This window comes from Chionomys nivalis, chromosome 11, assembly GCF_950005125.1.
Source record: "Chionomys nivalis chromosome 11, mChiNiv1.1, whole genome shotgun sequence".
NCBI classification, from domain to species: domain Eukaryota; kingdom Metazoa; phylum Chordata; class Mammalia; order Rodentia; family Cricetidae; genus Chionomys; species Chionomys nivalis.
The window spans coordinates 34,020,401-34,043,767 of record NC_080096.1 but is presented as its reverse complement, the minus strand read 5'-3'; the positions used below and the strand labels follow the sequence as shown (position 1 = coordinate 34,043,767).

General features: G+C 41.3%; 1 protein-coding gene across 3 annotated transcripts in view; it reads left to right on the top strand.

The window, feature by feature from the left end:
• Positions 1 to 10,450: 10,450 nt before the first annotated feature.
• Ipp (intracisternal A particle-promoted polypeptide) overlaps positions 10,451 to 23,367 on the top strand; it is a 45,305-nt gene continuing 32,388 nt past the window's right edge. The window contains exons 1-3 of one of the 3 annotated variants that reach the window (XM_057785504.1): positions 10,451 to 10,505; positions 13,864 to 14,205; positions 16,923 to 17,354. In XM_057785504.1, coding sequence (XP_057641487.1) covers positions 13,914 to 14,205; positions 16,923 to 17,354 — 724 coding nt within the window. In that variant the 5' untranslated portion in view covers positions 10,451 to 10,505; positions 13,864 to 13,913. Of the gene's footprint in view, positions 10,506 to 12,624; positions 12,764 to 13,863; positions 14,206 to 16,922; positions 17,355 to 23,367 lie in introns of those variants that run through there. The other 2 variants (XM_057785503.1, XM_057785505.1) reach the window with 2 other exon arrangements.

Sequence of the window (23,367 nt, the reverse complement as noted above, 5' to 3'; positions counted from 1 at the left end):
TGATTTAATATGTAAGAGCTTCCTAGGAATATGCTATAGTGATTAGCCAAGCAGTGGTTTAATTAATACAGTTTCTGTGTGGTTATTTTGGGAGTCTGGGCAGCCTGGAAACAAACAAGCAGCCTCCTACAACATGGAGAGATGGTTCAGCTCTTAAGAGCACCAGAGCACCGGTTGCTCTTTCAGTGAGGTCCTGTGTTCAATTCCCAGCACCCATATGGTAGCTCACAGCCACCTATATGTCCTGATGAGGGTTCTGATCTCCTCATTTGTCATGCAGATGTACAGGAAGACAGAGCACTCATATATACATAAATAAGTAAATCTTTTTAAGAAATGAATCAGAGACAATCACTTTGATTATACACTGAGTGAGACTTTCTGATCAAAGGTGTGTACACCAATGTACACATGTGTGAATATCAGTGTCTGTGACCGTGTCAATGTATATCTGTGTATATCTTTGCTGCATGTGTGTAATGTGTGTGAGTAACGTGAATGTTAAGGGCATAAATGTCAGTCCATGGGTGATGGGTATGATGCCAATATTACCTTGTTTTACTCCATAGTTTCTACCAATTCCAGTGGTTTCTTTTTTTTTTTTTTTTTTTTTTTTTTTGGTTTTTCGAGACAGGGTTTCTCTGTGGTTTTGGAGCCTGTCCTGGATCTAGCTCTTGTAGACCAGGCTGGTCTCGAACTCACAGAGATCCGCCTGCCTCTGCCTCCCGAGTGCTGGGATTAAAGGCGTGCGCCACCACCGCCCGGCTAGTGGTTTCTCCTTTAAGGTTTTCCAGTGGTTTTGTACTGGGATGAAGTTACAGAGGCAAGTTACCCGACAGGCCTTCCTTTTATGACCAGCTAAATAGTGACTAGCTAAATGTCTAGGTGATTGGGTTAAACTGATTTGTGGTCTATGGAGGCCCTGGGCCCGAGCATAAGAGCACATTTATAAGCATCAGCAGGGAAGCAGAAACAGAACACAGGGAAAGCAGTGATAGGTAAGGACAGAAACAGAATGAGGCAGCATAAACACTGGAGGTAAAGGCCAAGAGCAATGAAGCCCTTATCTGTGATGTACAGGATCCAGAGAATGATTTTCCAACTGCTTATCTCAGGACACCCAGATCGACCAGCCGGCACTTCCTGGATGGAATATGTCCAATGCCAGCCCAGGCTGAAGCAACATCAAAACACAAAATAGACTATTTGCATGAAGGATGAAGCTGAACTTGGCTACACAGGACCCCTGCAGTAGTTAGAGCCTGAGCAGACGCATGCTCCACGTGCAGGAAATCCATTAGCCTATTTGGCCATACAGGAAACAATCACACTCAAAGGAACAATGCTGTGTGTTTACACAGGGACAAGCAGAGCATGAGGTCCTTTGACTGCCTTATCATGTTTTCCTTTCTAACTTTTTTAACATGTATTTGTTTATGTGGGGTCACATATGTGTCATAAAGGGCCCGTTGGAGGTCAGAGGACAGCTTCCAGGAGAAAGTTCTCTCTTTCCGTTGTATGGTTTCAAACTCAGGTCATCAAACTTGGTGGTAGGTACCTTTACCCACTAAGTCATCTTGGCAGCCCTATTATCACTTCTGAACCGCATGTAGGTTCCTTGGGGACAATGCCCTATCTGCACATAGATAAAATAATGCGTAAAGGTTAAGTGGTTTCCTGTGTTTATGTAACTGGTTGGGGACAAGCTGAAACTGGAATTTAGATGTGTGTCCAAAACAAGAAAGATCTGTTTCTTTTGTTTCCTTCCCCACACTGATCTTTTCATTGCTCCCTTTGTAAAACACATGGACTCCTCTAGAAAAATACATTTCTCTTTCTTTTTATTTCTTGGTTTTTCAAGACAGGGTTTCCTCTCCCTGGTGGTAAAAAAAGAAAAGAAAAAAAGCAAAAAAGGGGGGGGGGGCTGGAGAGATGGTTCAGTGATTGGGAGCGCTGGCTGCTCTTCCAGAGGACCCAGGTTCAATTCCCAGCAACTACTTGGCAGCTTACAACTGTCTGTAACTTCAGTTCCAGGGGATCAGACAAAAAAAAAAAAAAAAAAAAAAAAAAAAGGACAGGGTTTTTCTGTAGCTTTCCTGGAACTTGCTCTATAGACCACGCTGGCCTCGAACTCACAGAGCTCTGTGAGTTCTTCTTCTGAGTCTCTGCCTTCTGAGTGCTGGGATTAAAGGCATGCACCACCACTGCCTGGCAGAAAAACAAGGTTTTCTCTCTTTCAGCAGAGTCCAGGAACTTAGCTATCCTCACACACAATTCTCTCTCTTTCTGGAAGTTTACCCAGGAAAACTTGTATGAGCTGGGGAAATAAATATTTGTAAGCAGAAAATTTCAGGTAAGAAACCTTGCTATGTATATGCAGTAAGTCCTGGTTCAGCTCAGACAGAAAAGGCAAAAGTAACTCTAGGACTCCCGCCCCATCAGACTCAAGTACTAAGTTCCTCCGCCCAGCAAGAGACCTGGATGTCCTCAGTGCCTGGGTATGAAAATATCAATATTCTTTCTAGAAGACACTTAGATACTAAAATTATTTAACAAATTTATAGGAGAATAAGTGAACTAGACTTTCTCTTTACATTCTAGGCCTTCCTTTCTCCTCTTACACTTCAGTGAACTCATGGCTTCACTTCCTATCTCCAGAAAAAAAATGACATACCCAAAGCTATGGATCTTGGTTTTCAGAGTTAAAACTTTGACTGAAAGAACATATGATGGAGAAGAGCAAGCTTCCTGTGCCTACAACTAGCTTGGGGGTACAGGAAGTAGAAAAGAGTTGAAGGGAAGCAAGGAGGTTGGATTGAGTCCAGACTTGATTGACGGGGCGTGGTTATGGCAGAAACTTCAGTCCTGGAGAGAATCCAATTACAACATGAACCTTGGCATCCTTTTAGATAGAGGATACCAAAGGCAGCAAGTCCAAATAGAGATGTTTTGGTGGTGTTCTTAGGTAAACAAGTCTGTGGCCTCTACACCCTATTCCCAGGGAGGAAGTAACAAGATTCTGCTGTTCCCAGAGTAACATGGAAATATATCAAGTGATTACAGAAAGTTCCAGAGTGTCATGTGACCCTAGCCAGTTATCAGAGCAATAGAAAGGTCTAGATCTCTGAATACAGTACAAATGAGCTGAGACAACTGACCTAAAGAAACCAGGGTGGGTCTGGAGAGATGACTCAGTGGTTAAGAGCAGTGACTGCTCTTCCAGAGGACCCAGGTTCAATTCCTAGCATCCACATGGTGGTTTTCAGTTTTCTGTAATTCCCAGGGATTCCAATGGCTTTAAGGGCACAAGACATGCACTGGTATAACAATAAATATCCAGTCAAACAACCATACACATAAAATAATGGACAAAAATTTAAATTTATGGGACTGTGGTGACCTATGTCTTTAATCCCAGCACTCAGGAGGCAGAAGTAGGCAGATCTCAGTGAGTTTAGGGCTAGCCTGCTCCACAGAAAGATTTCCAGGACAGTTAGGGCTACACAGAGAAATCCTGTCAAGAAAAAAACAAAACAAATAAGAAAGAGAGAAAGTTGTGCTCCGCTCTATACAAATGTAATCAGTAGTTCTGGAGATTGAGTACAGTGTAATTAAAAACCCTGGGTGATTCTGAAAGGCAGCCAGGCTGAGAACAAATACCCATGAAATAGACACTTAATTGTCTTTGGAAAGCACTTTGTGGGAGAAAAGGCTCATTTGGAAAAATATAGCGTTAGGGGATGATTTTCTGGCTAAACCCAGCTCCCGGAAGCACTGGAACTGACCTCTAGAGGAGAAATAATCCAGATCACAAGGTATCCAGGCTGTATTCACTTCTCCCCTGTTCAACCAAAAGAAAACCATGAATCCTAGGTAACAGTCAAAACCAAGCGTCCTCTTTAGCCAGGATTCAAGGAGGTCTGAGGTATGAGGGAAGTAAAGACAATGGCAGACTATGAACTTTGAGTTCAGTTCTGTTCTTGTGCAAATAAACTACTTATCCTTGGCTTTGCTATTGATTTACTTCTAGAACGAATATATACAATGACTCTGCAGAATGAATGAGCCCTTCTGGGCTGAGAACTAAAACCAGGCAGAAGGCACTGTGTATAATAACTTGTGGACTGTTCCTTTTCTTAATCTTCTTCTCTAGGAAACCACCACTGTATTTTCTTTCTTCTTTGCATTTCAGAGTTATACATTTCTTTGGTTAATTCAAACAATTTTGCTTTGCCTCCACCTCCGCCTCTGATAGTTTTACAGCAATTTTTGCATCCAAACCCGAAAACAAGTTCTTTTATTTATACTTATTTTGGTTTTGGTTTTTAATGTTTTTAAAGACATTATTATTTTAATGTTCTTGGAACAATAGCTCGTCAGTTAAGAGCACTTCCTGCTCTTGAGCCTCTCAAGTGTTGAGGTTACAAATATGCATCACCATGCCCTAGGTTAAGCAAGTTTTTTTTTTTTTTTCATTAAATTTTCTTACAGACTCACCACTTCTCCCTCAAACTATTACATTTTCAGGAAAAATGTAATGTTGTAGGGAGGCCATTTGTTGGTTCCTGGCCGCCCTCTGCTTGTTTGTTTCCAGGCTGCTCAGCTCCAAAATAATCACACAGAAACTATATTATTTAAATCACTGCCTGACCAATTACTTAATCATATGGCTAGCTAGCTCTTACATCTAAAATTAACCCATCTCCATTATTTTATATTTTACGATGAGGTTCATGGGCTACTGGCAAGGTTTCACCATGTTTGACTCTGGCCGCAGCTCCATGGCTTCTGACTCTACCTCCTTTCTCCCAGCATTCAGTTTAGTTTTCTCCGACTGTCTAAGTTCTGCCCTGCTATAGATCCAAAGCAGTTTCTTTATTAATCAGTGACAATCACAGCATACAGAGGGAAATTCCACATCAATGTAAGAAAGAGAGAACTTCACTTTTGATTGATGCATTTTTAGAGTAGCTTTTGTGAAATAGAATAATTAGGAAGTCTGCACTCCCTTACTTATTAATATGGTCTTCTAAAACCAAAGATTGTTTTATTTGTTTACTTTTGAGACAGGGTATTTCTGTGTATCCCAGGTTAGCATTGGATTTAGCATTCTCTTGCCAGTAAGCATTATAGGTATATGCCACCACACTCAGCCCAAGAAAATGTTATTATCCAAAAAGTGGACATTACTAACCCAGAATCTTCTGAAGATAATACATATTCTAACTCTAGCTAGCAGTCCTCTGTGGTGCCCAACTCTAAACGCCATTTTCCATTAGAAAAGATGTCTGAGCAATGGATGATTTCAGGTGTGAGATAAGAAACCACAAGGTGAACCTGAAATTTTTTTTTTTTTTTTTTTTTTGGTTATTCGAGACAGGGTTTCTCTGTGGTTTTGGAGCCAGTCCTGGAACTAGCTCTTGTAGACCAGGTTGGTCTCGAACTCACAGAGATCTGCCTGCCTCTGCCTCCCAAGTGCTGGGATTTTACAATATTCTGTCTGTGTGTGTGCCCACAGGTCAGAAGAGGGCACCAGACCTCATTACAGATGGTTGTGAACCACCATGTGGTTGCTGGGAATTGAACTCAGGACCTTTGGAAGAACAGGCAATGCTCTTAACCTCTGAGCCATCGCTCCAGCCCCCTAACCTGAAATATTTTTAATTATTAGTTTTCATTCAGTTTTTAAATTTTAAAATTTGTTCTTTTACATTTATTATTTAATTTTATATTTATGAGTGTCTTGCCTGTTTCCATGCATGTGCACCACATGAAAGCCTGGGGCCCCTGGCGTTAAGAAGAGGGTGTTGGGTCCCCTGGAACTGAAGTTATAGATGGTGTGAGTTACCCTATGGGTGCTGGGAACCAAACTTGGCCCTCAGCAGGAGTAAGTGCTCTCAACTGCTGAGCCATCTCTCTAGACCTTCATTTTTTATTTATTTTCACTTATTTCTTTTTTATTTTGTGAGTATATGGGTATGTGTGAGTGGGTGCCCACATGGCAGCTCATAACCATCTGTAACTCTAGTCCCAAGATATCTGACTTACATGTAGGCAACTCACACGTGAACACCAAAATAAAAATAAACTATTTGATTACCACAACAACTTTAAAGCATGTACTCTGTTTCTATTTTATCAATAAATTTAACCAACTTGACCAAGGGATTGGAGAGAAGGCTCAGCGGTTCAGAGCACTTGCTGCTCTTATAGAGTTCCTAGCTCCTATAACACAGGACTCACCATACCCTGTAGCTTGAATTCCAGGGAAATCCAACATCGTTTTCTGATCTACACAGGTGCCCAAATACACAGTCATATACACATATATAAAAATAAAATCTTCAATTTTTTTTAATAGGCGTACACCTCTAATCTCAGCACTTGGGAGGCAGAGGCAGGGAGATCTCTATGAGTTCAAGTCCAGCCTGGTCTACAGAGCAAGTTCTAGGATAGCCAGGGATACATAGTGAGAACTTGTCTCAAACAAACAATAAAATGAATTAAACAAAATTTGTTTTAATTGTCCAAAGGCATGCAGTGGTATAGCAATATTTGAACCAAAACACTCTAACTCTAGCTTCTACTTTTTTTTTTTCTGTTTTTGTCGAGACAGAGTTCTTTGTGTAGTCCTGGCTGTCCTGGAACTTGATCTGTAGCTCAGGCTGACCTTCAACTCACAGAGACTGACCTGCCTCTGCCTCCAGGGTGCTGTAATTAAAGGCGTGTGCCACCATTGCTGGCTCTGCCTTCTACCTTTAAAAGTCTCTTTGCCTTTCTTTCTGAAGATAACGGGCATCTGCTGAAGAATTTTAAGCAAGAAGCTAATATAATTCGACTTGTGGGAGGATGCCTCTAACTAAGTGATAGAAGATGAGGCAAAAAAAGTCAAATGTTCATTCACTTAAGGGCTATTGAGCATCTTCCATGTGCTCATCCTAGGCAGCAAGGATATAGTAATACAGATTACAGGAATGATGGGGAGTCCACGCTTGGATATGGGAAGATTGCCAATAAACATATTAACAAGAAATAACTGGACTGAAGCTATGTCTCAGTGGTTAAGGGCATATACTGCTGTTCCTGAGGACCAGAGTTCAAATTCTAACACCTACTTCAGGCAGCTCATGACTGTCTATAACTCCATCTCTAGCAGCTCCAATGCCTGAGGCCTCTGCAGGCATCTGCACTCATGTGCACATAACCACACAGAGACACACATACAAATAACTGAAAATCTTGCAAAGCAGTGGTGGCGCACATCTTTAATCCTAGCACTCAGGAGGCAGAGGCAGCCAGATCTCTAAATTTGAGCCCAGTCTGGTCTACAGAGCAAGTGCCAGGACATCCAGAGCTACAAAGAGATTAAAGATTAAATCTTTTTAAAAAACTAGTATATGAAATGACAATAAGTGTACTAGCTATATCAACTTGACATAAGCTAGAGTCATCAGAGAGGAGGGGGCCTCAACTGAGGAAATGTCTCCATGAGATGGGCTGTGGACAAACCTGTAGGGCATTCTCTTATTTAGTGATTCATGGGAGAGAGCCCAGTCCACTGTGGGTGAAGAAACCCTAGGCTGGTAGTCCTGGGTTCTATAAAAACCCAGGCTGATTAGGCTGTGCAAGCCATGGGGAGCAAGTAAATAGTAAATAGAACTCCTCCACGGCCTCTGCATTAGTTCCTGCCTCCAGGTTCCTGCTCTGCAGGAGTTCCTGCCCTCACTGACTTTGATGAGCTGTTATATGGAACTGTGAGTGAAATAAATCCTTTCCTTCCCATGGTATTTCATTACATCAAAAGTTACCCTAAGACAATACATTTATGAAGACAAATACAGAAGAGAATATGGGGAGAGATATTATAATTTAAAATGAGGATACCATTATGGTCTCACTTGAAAAGGTAAAATCTGAAGAAACAGATGTGAAGGGAACAAAAGGATAGCTTATAAAAGAACAATCTAGAGTGCAAAATGCCAAACAGAAGTGTGCCTAAGGTATGGAGAATACAACAATAAGAAAACAAACTGTTTGTTTGTTTGTTTGGTATGACTCCTTTGCCTGTATGCATGTATGTGCACCACGTGTGTCCTTGTTGGAGTCCCTGGGGTCACAGATGGTGGTGAGTTACCATGTGGGTGCTAGAAAGTGAAACTGGATCCTCTGCACGATAGCTCTATGATTAATATTATTATTATTGTTTTTTAAGGTTTTTGAGATATGCTTTCTCTGGGTAAAGAGCCCTGGCTGTCCTGGAACACACTTTGTAGACCATGTTGGCCTCCAAAGCACAGAGATCACCTAGCTCTGCCTCCTGAGTGCTGGGGTGAAAGGAAAGCACCATCACAGGATGGGCTGCGCGATAGCTCTTACCCTTCGGCTCCCCTCTACAGACTCTTTACATTGGGAGAAATTGACTTTGGCTCTAGAAGAAATGGAAAGTCACTGGTGATCCCTGAGCACAGAAATAACGCAGTCTACCATTAAACAGGCACAGCAGCTTTTATTGAGCTATAATTCACATGCCATAACATTTACTCCCTTATGGCATACAGGCCAATGATTTCTTTTGGTCTGTTTCCACGGTCGTGCAAATGTCAACACTACCTAACTCCAAGATATTTTCATTGTACCAAAAGAAATCCCGTACTCTTTACCAGTCACTTCTTCCCTCAGTCCCTTGTAACTGCTGATTTAGTATGTTTCTGTCTATTTGCCTATTCTAAATATTTCATATTAATGTAATTATACAATGTATTTTTTATGATGGGCTTATCATGTAGTGTACAATCTTCATGCCTATTATAGCATATACCAGTCCTTCATTGTTTTTTAAAAACTTATAAACTTTATTATAAAAACAAGCTTTCTAAATAGAATAAATATCATACATTAAAATTAGCCAGACCCAAAGTCTAACATCTCAGCGACTTCTATACAGTTAGAGTAGCTATTCTGCAGCTGTGGAATTTCATATTGGATTCTACACTTTCTCAATAGAATATATTTTTCTACTCTCAGCAACCACTAAAAATGAAAAAAAATCCAACACAAATTAGAATCAGAAAAAACCCCTAGTTTTATATCCTCCTTCATAACTCATGTCCGTCCAGGTCTTCCTGCTCCCCGATATGTAGCCTTTCTTGTTCTCTTTTCTACGTTCTATTTACACTGTACCGTATGTACAGCGGTTTGCATCTGAGGTATATTACTGACTAGATCCTGCATATGAGGGAAAACATGGACCTTTCCTTTCTGAGATTGTGTGACTTTGCTTACTATTATATATTTTAAGTCTACCAATTTTCCTGAAAATTTTGTAATTTCGAGTTTGGGGGGACAGGTTTTGAGACAGGATTTCTCTGTATATTCCTGGCTGTCTTAGAACTTGCTCTGTAGACCAAGCTGGCTTCGAACTCAAGAGATCCGCCTGCCCCTGCCTCCAGAGGGCTATGATAAAAGGCATGCCCCACCACCGCCCGGCTCCTTTTACTTTTTCTATGTCCTCAACGAGATTTTTGCAACTTTTTGCATTTTTTCATAATGAAATGTAAAGCAGAAATTGAAAACCTGTGGGATAAATGTAAACATAGTTTTGTGAACAATTTGTTTTAGCTTATACATCTGTATACGCAAATACATGGTATGTGTTTGATGTAAAATATTTTTGTGCAGTAGGTCAGGATTTAAAAACAAGAAGTTTGAGGGTTGGAGAGAAGATGGCACAATGTCTAAGAAAGCGTCTCTCTCTATTATTTTTGAGAAAGGGTCTCTCCACATAGTCCTAGTTGTCCTGGAACTCACTATGTAGACTGGACTAGCCTCCAATTCACAGAAATCCTCCTGAGTGCTGGGATTATATGCCTGTGCCACAACTCCTGACAGAGTCCACTTCACTTAAATTAAGTGAGTTATTCCCAGCTTGTAACTCCAGCATCAGGGGATCTGCGGCCCTCTTCTGGCCTCCATGGGTATTGCACTTACATGCACAAACCTACAGTTAAGACACACATTTAAAATTAAAATCTTAAAAAATGGTTCTGGGCCTGGCAGTGGTGGCGCACGCCTTTAGTCCCAGCATTCGGATGGATTTCTGTGAGTTCGAGGCCGGTCTGGTCTACAAAACAAATTCCAGAAGAGCCAATAAACGGGTAGAGAATCCTCAACGCTGACATCGGTGGCTGGCCCGGGACACATCAAGAACAGAAAATGTACATGGAGCGGCCCAGGGGAGTGCACCCTGAGAACCCAAGGATGGACGGAGGCTTGCAGAAGACCAGGGTGCAGCCAGCGAGCGGCTTCCCAGGTCTCCAGGGCCTGCGGCTGTGAGGAGGCGGGCCCAGAAGCGGAGCACGCGCAGTAGAAGGCCCCGCCCCGCGCAGAGGCTGCGCCTTCAGCGGTCACCGCCGCCAGTCACTGCGAGCTGTCCCCGCCCCCTCCGCTGCCACCCGCGACTGCGCGCGCAGAGGCTCTGAGGGCGCCTGCGGGAAGGGACGCGGCGGGTAAGCGGGGCCTGCGTCCGGTGTGTGTTTCTCACAGGTTTGGGAGCGTCCTCGTGTCCGGCTCCCCGGACAGGGAAGATGCCAGTGACTGGTGCTTTGGAACGCACTTTTCCTCAGCTTTTCTCCTGCCACCTCCGGAGGCCCTCTGACCGCCCAAGTGATGTCGCCGTCGCCGCAGCGTTCTCTGCTCTCCCCCACCCCCATTGGGAAACCCAAAGCCGGCCCGGTCCCTGATTTTCTGCCGGCGTTGTGGCCTGAGTTCCTTACTTGCCTGCGCCGTCGATAGCACCGAGTTGATTTTCTGCCTTTAGTGTCGATCAGCTGAGGGAGAAAGCTAGCTACAGCCTCCAACTCAGTCACCGCAAAGAGTCATCAGTTTTGATGCTCAGCTGGAGTTCTGGCCTCCTTACTAAATCAACTTTCAGATGCTGTTGAGAGGGAAATCGAGGCCACCAAAACATAAGTCTTCTTTGGTTACCCTGATCGTGTCCATCGTTGGCTAATAAACGGCTTTTCAAGTTGGACCTGTTGAGACATAGGCCTTAGATCCCTAGGAACTATCCCAGAACTATGCCTTTCCTGTTATGTACAATCATTTCCCTGCCACATTTTGGTTTTGTTTGGTTGGTTGGTTGGTTTGGTTTGGTTTTTCGAGGCAGGGTTTCTCTGTGGTTTCGGAGCCTGTCCTGGAACTAGCTCTTGTAGACCAGGCTGGTCTCGAACTCACAGAGATCCGCCTGCCTCTGCCTCCCGAGTGCTGGGATTAAAGGCGTGGGCCACCACCGCCCGGCGCTGCCGCATTTTTGGGATGAGGCACTTCACTGGCAGTGGGATGGAACCAGCATTTACTCAGGAGGGTGGCCGCAAACATTCGGCTCTACTGCCAGAGTGATATTTAGTAAGCTGTTTCTTGTGACAGGAGCTCTTTTGACCTAGTGGCTGTGTTTTGATGCCTGTAGGAAACCTGGCATCACACCTCAGGAGTTCAAAATCTTCTACCAGAGAAGAAGACAAAGCACAAACAAGCCTGATAGCCAAGCCATGTTTAGTAACATCTACAGGTCGAATTTCTTTTTCTTTTTGGTTTTTCGAGACAGGGTTTTTCTGTAGCTTTGGAGCCTTGAATTTACAGAGATCCATACAGGTCGAATTTCTACGTGGAGGGAAATAGACTTGCTTGTAAGATGCTGGCATCGTGTACATGCTGAAGTGAAATTTTAGTGACTCCCTTCAAGCCTCTCAAAGTTTCTAGATAGCCATGAGTACCAGTTTTATTATTATTAAGACAAAGTCTCACTAGTCCTGGCTGGCCTGGAACTAAGATCTGCCGGCCTCTGCACCACACCCAGCCCCAGCCTGTTTTTACTGAAAATCTTGACAGAGTTCTATATTCTGAACTAGTTTTTCGTTTGCTTTATTCTGTGTCATTTGTGTTTTGCCTACATGTATGTCTGCATGAGGGTGTCAGAAGCCCTGGAACTGGAGTTACAGACAGTTGTGACCTGCCATGTGGTTGCTGGGAATTGAACCCAAGTCCTCTGGGAGAGCAGCCAGTGCTTTCAGCCTCTGAGCCATCTCTCCAGCCCCATGAACATTTTTTAAATGTCAGCTTACAACAGTTCTGTCAATTTTATTACTAATTTTTCTTCATGCCAAAGTACAAGACCTTGATCCCCTTAACAATTCCTCTGCTATATCTGCCTGTCTTATGTTGTAAGAATTCATGATTTATTCAGTAACTTAAATTTATCCCTTTGATTCTCATTGCAGTCTATAATGTTGCTTATCTGCAATTTTTGTTGGTGACATAAAAAATAATTAAAAAATTGGATTTTTGTTATCTCCCACTTCATGCCTACTTGAAGAACCCAAGAGTTCTGAAATGACTATTGACATGTTTATTTTGTTAAACCTATAAAGATTTAGGTTCAAGTTTCTGTACTTGGGTTCCATTCTCTACAATTTGGTCTGATAATTTCTATGCAGTATGATATGGTAGGAACAACCCTAGGCTTAGAATAAATAAACATGAGACTGCCGATATACTGATGCTGGGGAAAGTCTGATAGTTTCCTTTTCTGTGACCTCAGAGATTATCTTTTTCTTTTCATCTCTTAGATATTATAATAATTACAATTGAGGATAAAGTATGGTGGCATAGACCTTTACTCCCAGCACTCAGAAGGCAGAAGCAGATGAATTGTTTTGAGTTTGAGGGAAGTCTACATGGTGAGTTCCAGTCTGGCCAAGGCTATATGGTGAGACCCTGTCTTAAAGAAACAAAACCAAAACTACAGTTGCCATAATTTGTGGCAGAAGCTAATGATTGAGTCACATATCACAGCACATGCCTGCAATCCCAGCACTAGGGTGTCAGGGAAGGAGGGTCAATACAAGTTTGAGACCTTTGTCCCACAAAACAAAAACCCAAGTCTTGTTTTTTCTCATTTCACAAACATTTGAAATGCTGATATATGTTGGAGACTGATCCTATAGCAGTAGAAGCCAGTTCCTGTCCTGAAGGGACTATCTTCCAAGAAATTGGTGTGTTTGTGAATGTGTGTAAGCTGGGATTAAGATGGCAGGGATATCTAACAAGGTTGAGTGTAATATAAACTATAACATAGGTAGGTTAGGATGATCACCAAGTCTAGAGGACAGAAACAGAAAAATATTGTCTGGAAAAGCTATATTTGAACAGTCTTGGGTTGTAACAAGGATCCCCAAAGGCTTTCTATATTGAGGGAAGCATGCAGATTGAAAGATTTTAAGCAGACATTTGGGCTGGTCACAGTTGATTTTGAGAAGTTCATCCTGCCTAGGATGTCTGCTTCCTGACTGTCGTGATATAAGTTTTGCCTTTGCGCCTTTCTTTCTTTACCCAAGGAGGGGTTTATGGCTGTTCTTCATACCTTACTTCTATTTATCTTTTAGTGCCCAATTTAGTGTTTCTTTCTTCTGTGAAGTGTCCTTTGGTGTACACATTCCATTACCAAAAAGCATCTTTCTCTTTTTTTTTTTTTAAATATTTATTTATTATGTATACAATATTCTGTCTGTGTGTATGCCTGCTGGCCAGAAGAGGGCACCAGACCTCATTACAGATGGTTGTGAGCCACCATGTGGTTGCTGGGAATTGAACTCAGGACCTTTAGAAGAGCAGGCAATGCTCTTAACCTCTGAGCCATATCTCCAGCCCCCAAAAAGCATCTTAGAAGTAATACCATACGGTATAGCTCTTATTTGTTTGGGATGTGTTTTATGGTCCTAATTAAATGATAGAGAATGTTTCATCTATATGTGAATAGAAAATATATTAACAAAAAGATATGTTTGATCTTTGTGTTTTATTTCTCAGGGTAGAAGCAAATAATGGGCAAGAGTCTCTTTAATTAACCTGTGGTCATCATGTCTAAGGACGAGTGTGCCAAGGCTGGCGATAGCTCATTTTCCTCTGATAAACATGCCCAGCTCATCTTGGCCCAAATCAACAAAATGAGAAATGGCCAGCATTTCTGTGATGTACAGCTGCAGGTCGGGAAGGAAACCTTTCACGTTCACCGGCTGGTTCTGGCTGCGAGCAGTCCATACTTCGCAGCTTTGTTCGCTGGAGGAATGAAAGAGTCCTCAAGAGACGTTGTACAGATTCTAGGAGTTGAACCTGGAATCTTTCAGTTACTTCTAGACTTCATTTACACAGGTATATCTCTGTAGTATTTTTCTCTTGCTGTGATGAAACACCATGATCAAAGTAACTTGTAGACGTTTCTTTATTTGTAAATATTGTTTGTTTTTGTTTTTGGTGTTCAAGACAGGGCTTATTTGTATAGCCCTGGCTGCCCTGGAACTCATTTTGTAGACCAGTCTGTTCTCAAACTCACCCAAATCTGCCTGTTGCTACCTCCTGGGTGCTGGGATTAAAGGTGTGTACCACCACCACCCAGCTTAAAGTGTATTTACTTTTATTTTATGTGAATGTTTTGCCTACCTGTGTGTAAGTGAACCACTTGCATGGAGTTATCTGTGTGAAGATCAGAAGAGGGCATTGGCTCTCCTCGAACTGGAACTGCACTGTGTGTGCGGGAACTGAAGACGTGTCCTCAGGAAGTGCAGGGGCGTTTAACTTTTGAGTCATCTCGCCAGCCCTTAATTACTTTTATAGTTAGAAAAAGTGGAAACAATTACTTTATTTGTTCTAGTTTTGAGAATATACTAGTTCTCTTTAAGAAATTATGTAGCCGGGTGATGGTGGTGCACGCCTTTAATCCCAGCACTCGGGAGGCAGAGGCAGGCGGATCTCTGTGAGTTCAAGACCAGCCTGGTCTACAGAGCTAGTTCCAGGACAGGCTCCAAAGCCACAGGGAAACCCCGTCTCGAAAAACCAAAAAAAAAAAAAAAGAAATTATGTAGAAGGCTCAAGTGAGATGGCTCAGTGGGTAAAGGTGCTTGCTACCTTATTACCAAGCCTCTTGACCTGAGTTCAGTCTTACACACACACACACACACACACACACACACGGAAGAGGTGAAGGATAATTTAAAAAAATTAAAAAAGAAACTACTTGGGAGAAATATTTACATGACCCAATAAAGTGTTTTGGTTTTTAAGTGCATGGTATTTGAGGCTGGAAATAGCTCTGTGGTTCGGAGTACTGACTCTTCTTTCAGAAGATCCAGGTTTGGTTCCCAGCACCCACTGTAGTTCTAGCTCCTGTATGTTCATTGTGTAAAACATATACTAACACACATATCCATATACATAAAATAAACATTTTTAAATGCATACTATTTATATTTGAGAAAATACAAAATTATTTGTTTCTCATATTTTTTCTTGGAAATTTTCAGAAATCAGTAATAAAATTTCTTCTGCATCCATTATGTGTGTGTCTCTCCCTGCTAACCATATGATCCTATACTTTTAAATCTCAATTTGTATTCATTATTTTTCCTGTTACTTTAATCACTGGCTTTTTACTCATAAATAACTTTTCGAACATCTGGTTTGATGAGATCATTGGGCATAGAGAAGGCAAGTCATGCCTACACAAACTTTAATAATATATAATCTCCCTCCCGCCTAGCTGTACTGAAACTGGATTTGTAGACCAGGATGGCCTCCCAAGTGCTGGGACAGATAGTTCAATGCAGTGACTGTTATAAAAGGGATACGTTCCTCTTTTGGGAGTTTACATAAATATTCTGTGGGAGTGGTCCTGGAGGGTCAGGACCTGGCATGCTGGGATTTGGAGTCCAGACCAAAGCAACTCCCAGGTCAGGGAGGCTGGGACAGATGCTAGGGGCTGGGGACTATGCCCCCAACTTAACATGGAGTCTTTAGGGGAAGAAATCCAAATATTTAGTAGCTTCTCATGTGTTATAGAGTCTTTATTATGCCTTATATTTAAAAACTTAACATTGTATGACATTTTATCATAAGTGAGTATAGTAAACCTGCTTTCTTCTCTCTCCACAGCGCCTCAGTAAGTTTGTTAATTGCATATAATCTGTGTTGAAAGTATGAATTTTACCAGGATGTAGCGTGAACTTTTTTAATCCCAGCACCCTGGGTGTAGAGAAAAGATTGGAAGTTGGAAGCCAGCTTGCTCCATATAGTGAGACTTAGTCTCAGCAAACAAAGGATTGGTTTTAATGTCAGTCATATCTGCTTAGTCATATACTTTTTTCAAAAAATTTTTGAAGAGTTCTTCATTTTTCTGTTCTGTGTATGCATTTTTCCTGCTTGTATGTGTGTGCATCACATGTATGCAGCACCTTTAGTAGCCAGAGAGGGATTTGGCTGTGGGAAATGGAGTTGCAGGCCACCGTGAGTTGTCCTGTAGGTGCTAGGAACCGAACCGAGTCCTCTACAAAACCAGCAAATGCTCTTCTGCTTAGCCACCTCTCCAGCCTTTCTGTCATACAATTTGGAGAAGAGCGATTTAAACTTCCTGAGTCTGTTTACTTAATCCAATAATAAAATTCATGTCTACTAGCTAGGATTACAGTGAAGGTTAAATGAATATAAAGCGACTAAAACTGTGAATGGTTTAGTATAGTTGTTCCATAAATATTGTTGGATTGTGTTTTGTTTTGTTTTGTTTGATTTGGGGTCTCATTTTATAACACTGACTGTCCTAGAACTCACTTTGTAGTATCAAGCTGGCCTTGAACTCACAGAGATCCGCTGTCTTTGCCTTTCATGTGCTGGTAGATTAAAGACATGAACTACCACACTGACCTAGTTGTTCCATGATTGTAAAATATCATTGGCATTTAAATTTTGTATTTTTTCCCATATATCCTGTTTACTTAATTTCTACTCTGTGAAAATTAAACTATTATTGAAGTGAAGTAAAATATTAAGCCAAATGCTTGTTTTGACTTATTGACTATTTTATCTTCCTATTTCCTTAGGACTAGTGAACATAGCTGTGAATAATGTTCAGGAGTTGATTGTTGCAGCAGACATGCTACAGTTGACTGAAGTTGTCAATCTTTGCTGTGACTTTCTAAAAGGACAAATTGATCCACAGAACTGCATTGGACTCTTCCAGTTCTCTGAGCAAATTGCCTGCCATGATCTTTTGGAATTTACAGAAAACTATATTCATGTCCATTTCTTGGAGGTTCATAGTGGAGAAGAGTTCCTGGCACTTACGAAAGATCAGCTAATCAAAATTTTACGAAGTGAGGAACTTAGCATTGAAGATGAATACCAAGTCTTCTTAGCTGCAATGCAGTGGATTCTGAAAGACCTGGGAAAGAGAAGAAAACATGTGGTAGAAGTGTTAGATCCAATTCGATTCCCTTTATTACCATCTCAGAGGCTTTTAAAGTACATAGAAGGTAATTCTTTTACTATATGTAAGATTCGTTGATTTCTAAAATTTTTCTTTGTGTGTGTGTGTGTGTGTGTGTGTGTGTATGTTTTTAAGACAGGGTTTCTCTGTGTAGCCTTGATTGTAAACCAGATTGGCCTCAAGCTCATGGAGATCTGCTTGTCTCTGCCTTGAAAATGCTGGGATTCAAGGTGTATGCCACCGCCACCTGGCTTTTTTTTTTTTTTATGTTGTACAACATTTAAATCCTTATATGTTGTTCTTGAAATTAATTATTAATAAAATATAATAGTACTGTAGAGAAAAATGACTGATAGAGCTAGCACTACTCTGAGAGAGAGTACCAATTTTTTTCAGTGTATGATTTCTGATCATTCTTTGCTTCTTTTTTTTTTGTTTCATTTTGTTTTTTTCGAGACAGGGTTTCTCTGTAGCTTTGGAGCCTGTCCTGGAACTAGCTCCTGTAGACCAGGCTGGCCGTGAACTCACAGAGATCTGCCTGCCTCTGCCTCCTGAGTGCTGGGATTAAAGGTCTGCCCCACCACCACCCGGCTTAACTTGAGTTTTATATTGATAGTGTATTATGACTTTTGTGTAAACTTTGAATCATTTTCAGGTTTATTTTCTTCTTTGTTTTTTAGTTGTTGGGGATTTTTTGTTTTAATGTCTAGTCTAGGCTGGCTGAAACTCCCAATTTTCCTGGTGGGGTTTCTGGTTCTGAAGTACAGGAGTAGAAAGGTAACACACACACACATGATTAAAAATGAAATAAATCTTTAAAAACCGCAATAACTTAACAGCTGGTCTTTGTAGTTCAGTGATGTAGTATATGAAAAAGCAAGGGTTCAGTCCATAGTATAGCAAAGATCACCGCCTAATGATAGAGTCAATCACACATGAACAGCCAGTTTGACACCTAGCACTTGGGCTGACACAGGATTGCCGTTTGAGGGCAGACTGAGTTACATGGCAAGTTACAGTCTGGAATGGGATATAATGCAAGACTGTCTTAAAACAATAACAACACTTTAGGTTTGGCACATACTTTTAATTTCAACCCTCGGGAGGCAGAGATAGATGGATCATTGGAGGCCAATCCAGACTACAGAGCAAGTTCCAGGACAGCCAGGGCAACACAGAGAAATCCTGTCTCGAAAAACAAACAAAAATTATAGTTTTAATTTTAAACAATAGCAACTCTCTGTTAAGAAAAATTGGGCACTTAGCATTTTTGTTTTTCTTTTTTTTTCTTTTTTTTTAAAATATTTATTTATTTATTATGTATACAATGTTCTGTCTGTGTGTATTCCTGAAGGCCAGAAGAGGGCACCAGACCTCATTACAGATGATTGTGAGCCACCATGTGGTTGCTGGAATTGAATTCAGGACCTTTGGAAGAGCAGGCGATGCTCTTAACCACTGAGCCATCTCTCCAGCCTGCATTTTTGTTTTTCTTTCCATCTACTTTTCTGTCAAGGCGCTCAAGGTTTATAGGCATCATTTATTTTTATGTTTGTAATCCTGAGTCCCTTGGCTCTTTGCCTTTATCTCTTTATTCAGATTATTTTGATGCTGACCATTATCAGTTATGGTTTGTGTGTTTTAAGACAGGATCACATGTAGCTCAGGTTGGTCATTAACTCAATATATAGTGAAGAATGATCTCACACTCTGTTCCTCCTGACTCCATCTCTCAGGTGCTGGATTACAGGCACATAACACCATATTCAGCTTCTAGCATGGTATTTCCATCACCATATTTTCCTTTTTTATTCATTGTTTGGGTTGGCCAGATTAAAAATTACTTTTTAATATTTAAATTTTTGTGTATGGGTATTTTGTCTGTGTAGCATGTGTATGCCTGGTGCCTAAGGAGGCAAAAAGAGGAGGGGTCAGATTCTCTGAAACTGGAGTTACAGATGAGCCCCCCTCTGGGCTCTAAGAACTCAACTTAGTCTTCTGCAAAAACTTTAAGTGTTCTTAACTGTTGAGCTCCATGGGTTGGCTGGACTTTCTTATATATGTTTTACTTTGTCTTTTGATTGAATTTTATCACGTACTTCTTTCTTTTGTTTTAGCTTGTTTTTTTTTAGATAGGGGGTCTCTCTATGGAACTTTGATTGTCCTGGAATTTTCTTTGTAGACCAGGCTGGCCTCTAACTCACAGAGATCCACCTGCCTCAGCCTCTTGAACGCTTGAATTAAAAGCATACATCACTACACCTTTTTTTCTAGAAGAACATGGTTGGTTTTTTGTTTCAAGACAGGGTTTTTCTGTATAGCATCAGAGCCTATCCTGGAACTTGTGCTGTAGGTCAGGCTGGCCTCAAACTCCAAGATCTGCCTACCTCTGCCTCCCAAGTTCTAGGATTAAGGGTGTGTGGCACCACTGCCTGGCAAATATGACTGTTTTAGTTCCTGAATCCTTTCAATTTGAAAATTCCTGGGTGTTGCTTCTTAAAATTAAATTTAGGTTAGTATAATATTACTTAGTTATGATGATATTTCTGTTCTTTTTGAATTTGGTAAGGCATAGGTTTTTTGGGAGGGATTATGTTATTTTGTAGGGTTGGCCTTGGGTTATGAGAACGCATGTGAAGGTCAGAGGACAACTTGTAGGTGTGGATTCTTTTCTTCTACCTTGTGGGTCTCAAGGATTGAACTTGGGTTCTTCAGACTTGGTGGTAAATGCTGTGACGCACTGAGCCTTCTCGCCAGCCTGTAAGACATAGTTTGTTTTTGTTTTCAGTGATTTCTTTTTTTTCTGGTTGAATGCCTTAAGAATTCTTGCATTGTTCTTGGTGTTATTATTGTTGTTTTGTTTTGAACTTTGTTGTTTTTTTATTAGATTCTACTATATTTTCTTTCTTTTTGAAAGTTCTTGTGAGTATGGGGGTGCATTGTGTAACCCCAGTACACAGGTGGCAAAGACAGAACAATCAACTGCCAATTTGAGGCCAGTCTAGACTACTTAGTGAGTTCTAGCCAGCCTGGACTAAGAAGTATGGTCCTGTCTCAAACAGAAACTTCTTCAAAAACAAACAAAATAAGTTTAATTTTCCTTCATTTTGGGGAAGTATTTTGTGTGCAATTTCTTAGTACTTTTTAAATATCATTTGGGAGTCATCTTTTTTGAACCTGCCGTGTGTGTGTGTGTGTGTGTGTGTGTGTGCCACCATGCCAGCTAATCAATGAAAAATTTGGGGGAAGAATGAATAACTGAAAAGCAAAGCAGAGAAAATTGAGGAAAAAAATAATCAGTACAGTATCGTGGTTGGGGCAGAGCTCAGTGGAGGTTTGCTCCTCGTAAGTGTGGCCCTAGGTCTGTGCAGAGGACGGACATCAGCCCTGCAGGACTTACCTCACTGTCCTCATGCTTCAGGCTGGAAGGACAGTGAGAATACCGTGTCCAACTCAAACTGTATACTGCAGAATACAGAGTACTTGTACTAAGATAAAAAGAGTGAGAGGGAAAATTAGCTCTTTGTCAGAGCAGGGAGGCCATGTAAACAAGATAAAAAAAAATTACATCTATTGAAGTAGATTCCAGGGAAAAGAAGAATTCAGCCTGGGTGGGAAGTTGGGCGGGAGAGGGGAAGATTAGTCATAAACAGAAACGCATTCCTCTTGAAACTCAAGACAATAGAGTTACTTGAAAAATATAAATTTTATGAAGCAGGAGTATAGAGGAGATGCAGCGCTAAGAAGACAAAGTGGGGCTTGAAACACCGATTGGTAGACAGGCGCACATGGTGCACAGATACACAGCCACACGAAGCACCCAGATACGTACATAAAATTAATTGTAAAAATTTAAAAGATTTTTGCTGGGCCATGGTGGCACATGCCTTTATTTTCTTTTTAACGATTTATTTGTTTATTATGTACACTGCGTTCAGCCTCCATGTATGCCTGCAGGCCAGAAGAGGGCACCAGATATCATTACAGATGGTTGTGAGCCACCATGTGGTTGCTGGGAACTCAGGACCTCAGGAAGAGCTCTTAACCTCTGAGCCATCTCTCCAGCCCCAACTTGTATTTTTTTAAATAAATCTTTTCTCTTACACTTTTTCTTACATTTGTGTGTATGTGTGCACACGCCTTTAATCCCAGCACTGGGGTGGGGGGGACAGAGGCAAGCAGATCTCTGTGAGTGAGTTTGAGGATAGCCTTGGCCTATAGAGTGAGTTCCAGGACATCCAAAGCTATACAGAGAAACCCTGTGTTTGAAAAACCAAAACCAAAACAAACAAAAAAGAAAAGAAAAGAAAAATGATTTTTAAATTGTTTCTTGCTTTGTCTTATCATTTTTTAATTTATTTGTTTATTGTGTACACAATGTTTTGCTTGCATGACAGAGGGCACCAGATCTCATTATAGGTGGTTATGAGCCACCATGTAGTTGCTGGGAATTGAACTCATGGGAAGAGCAGCTAGTGTTCTTAATTTCTGAGCCATCTCTCCAGCCCCCTGTCTTATCATTTTTGAAGATTTATAACAAAAATATATTTTCTTTTTGTTATTTGATTTTATAAATAACCCTTGACTAATCAGCATTTTCTTAGATAGTGGTGTTTTTTAGTGTTGAGGCTTGAACCTAGGTTTTTTTGTTTGTTTTTTGTTTTTTCAAGACAGGGTTTCTCTGTAGCTTTGGAGTCTGTCCTAGAACTAGCTCTGGTAGACCAGGCTGGCCTTGAATTCACAGAGACCTGCTGGCCTCTGCCTCCAGAGTGCTGGGATTAAAGGTGTGCGCCCGGCAGTTTGAACCCAGATACTCACAAGGCAAGTGCCTTCCCACTGAACCTGGCCCTGATAAGTGTGAACTTAGTTCAGTTTTTCATCTTTATTTGGAAAGTATTATACACGAGTGCAATTTTTTGTTGTTTTTCAAGATGGGTTTTTCTATGTAGCCCTTGCTGACCTGGAACTCACTATGTAGACCAGGCTGGCCTCCAAGTCACAGAAATCTCTCTGCCTTTACCTCCTGAGTTCTGGGATTAAAGGTCTGTGCCACCACTGCCTGGCTCTTTTTTTTTTTTTTTTTTTTTTTTTTTTCAAGACAGGGTTTCTCTGTAACCTTGGCTATCCTGGAACTCACTCTGTAGTCCAGGCTGACCTCAAACTCACAGAAATCCATCTGCCTCTGCCTCCCCTGCCCGGCATTGTTTTGTTTTGTTTTTTGGTTTTTCGAGACAGGGTTTCTCTGTGGCTTTGGAGCCTGTCCTGGAACTAGCTCTGTAGACCAGGCTGGTCTCAAACTCACAGAGATCCGCCTGCCTCTGTCTCCCGAGTGCTGGGATTAAAGGTGTGCGCCACCATCGCCCGGCTTAAAATATTTTTTAAAAGCCTCTAAATCACATTTTTGGTGTGTGTTTGTGTGTGTGGGGGGAGCTCGAGCATATATACCTCATTATGAGTGGAGGTCGGCAGACAATCTGAGGAGTTGGTTCTCTTCTTTCACGATGTAGGTTGCTATAGACAAATGAGGTCTTCAGACTTGGCAGCAGATGCCTTTACCTGGTGAGTCATCTCACTGTCCTCTTTAACACATTTGGATAGATTTAAGGAAAGTATATCCCTTAGCAGCAGTGCTAAAAACAATATTTTTTATTGTAATAAACAATCTGTTGCTTGATAAATAAGTTTGGGTTTTTGTTTTTTAAGGATTTATGTTTTAAAGATTTATTTATTTTGTGTGCATTGGTGTTTTGGTTACATGTATGTCTGTGCGAAGGTGTTGGATTCCTTAGAACTAGAGTTATAGAGAATTGTGAGCTGCCGTATGGGTGTTAGAAATTGAACCCAGGTCCTCTAAAAGAACAGCCAGGGCTCTTAACCACTGAACTATCCCTCCAACCCCCCTTTAAGGATTTTTATCTTAAGTAATGTTTTTTGTTGTTGTTGTTTTTTCGAGACAGGGTTTCTCTGTGGTTTTGGAGCCTGTCCTGGAACTAGCTCTTGTAGACCAGGCTGGTCTCGAACTCACAGAGATCTGCCTGCCTCTGCCTCCCAAGTGCTGG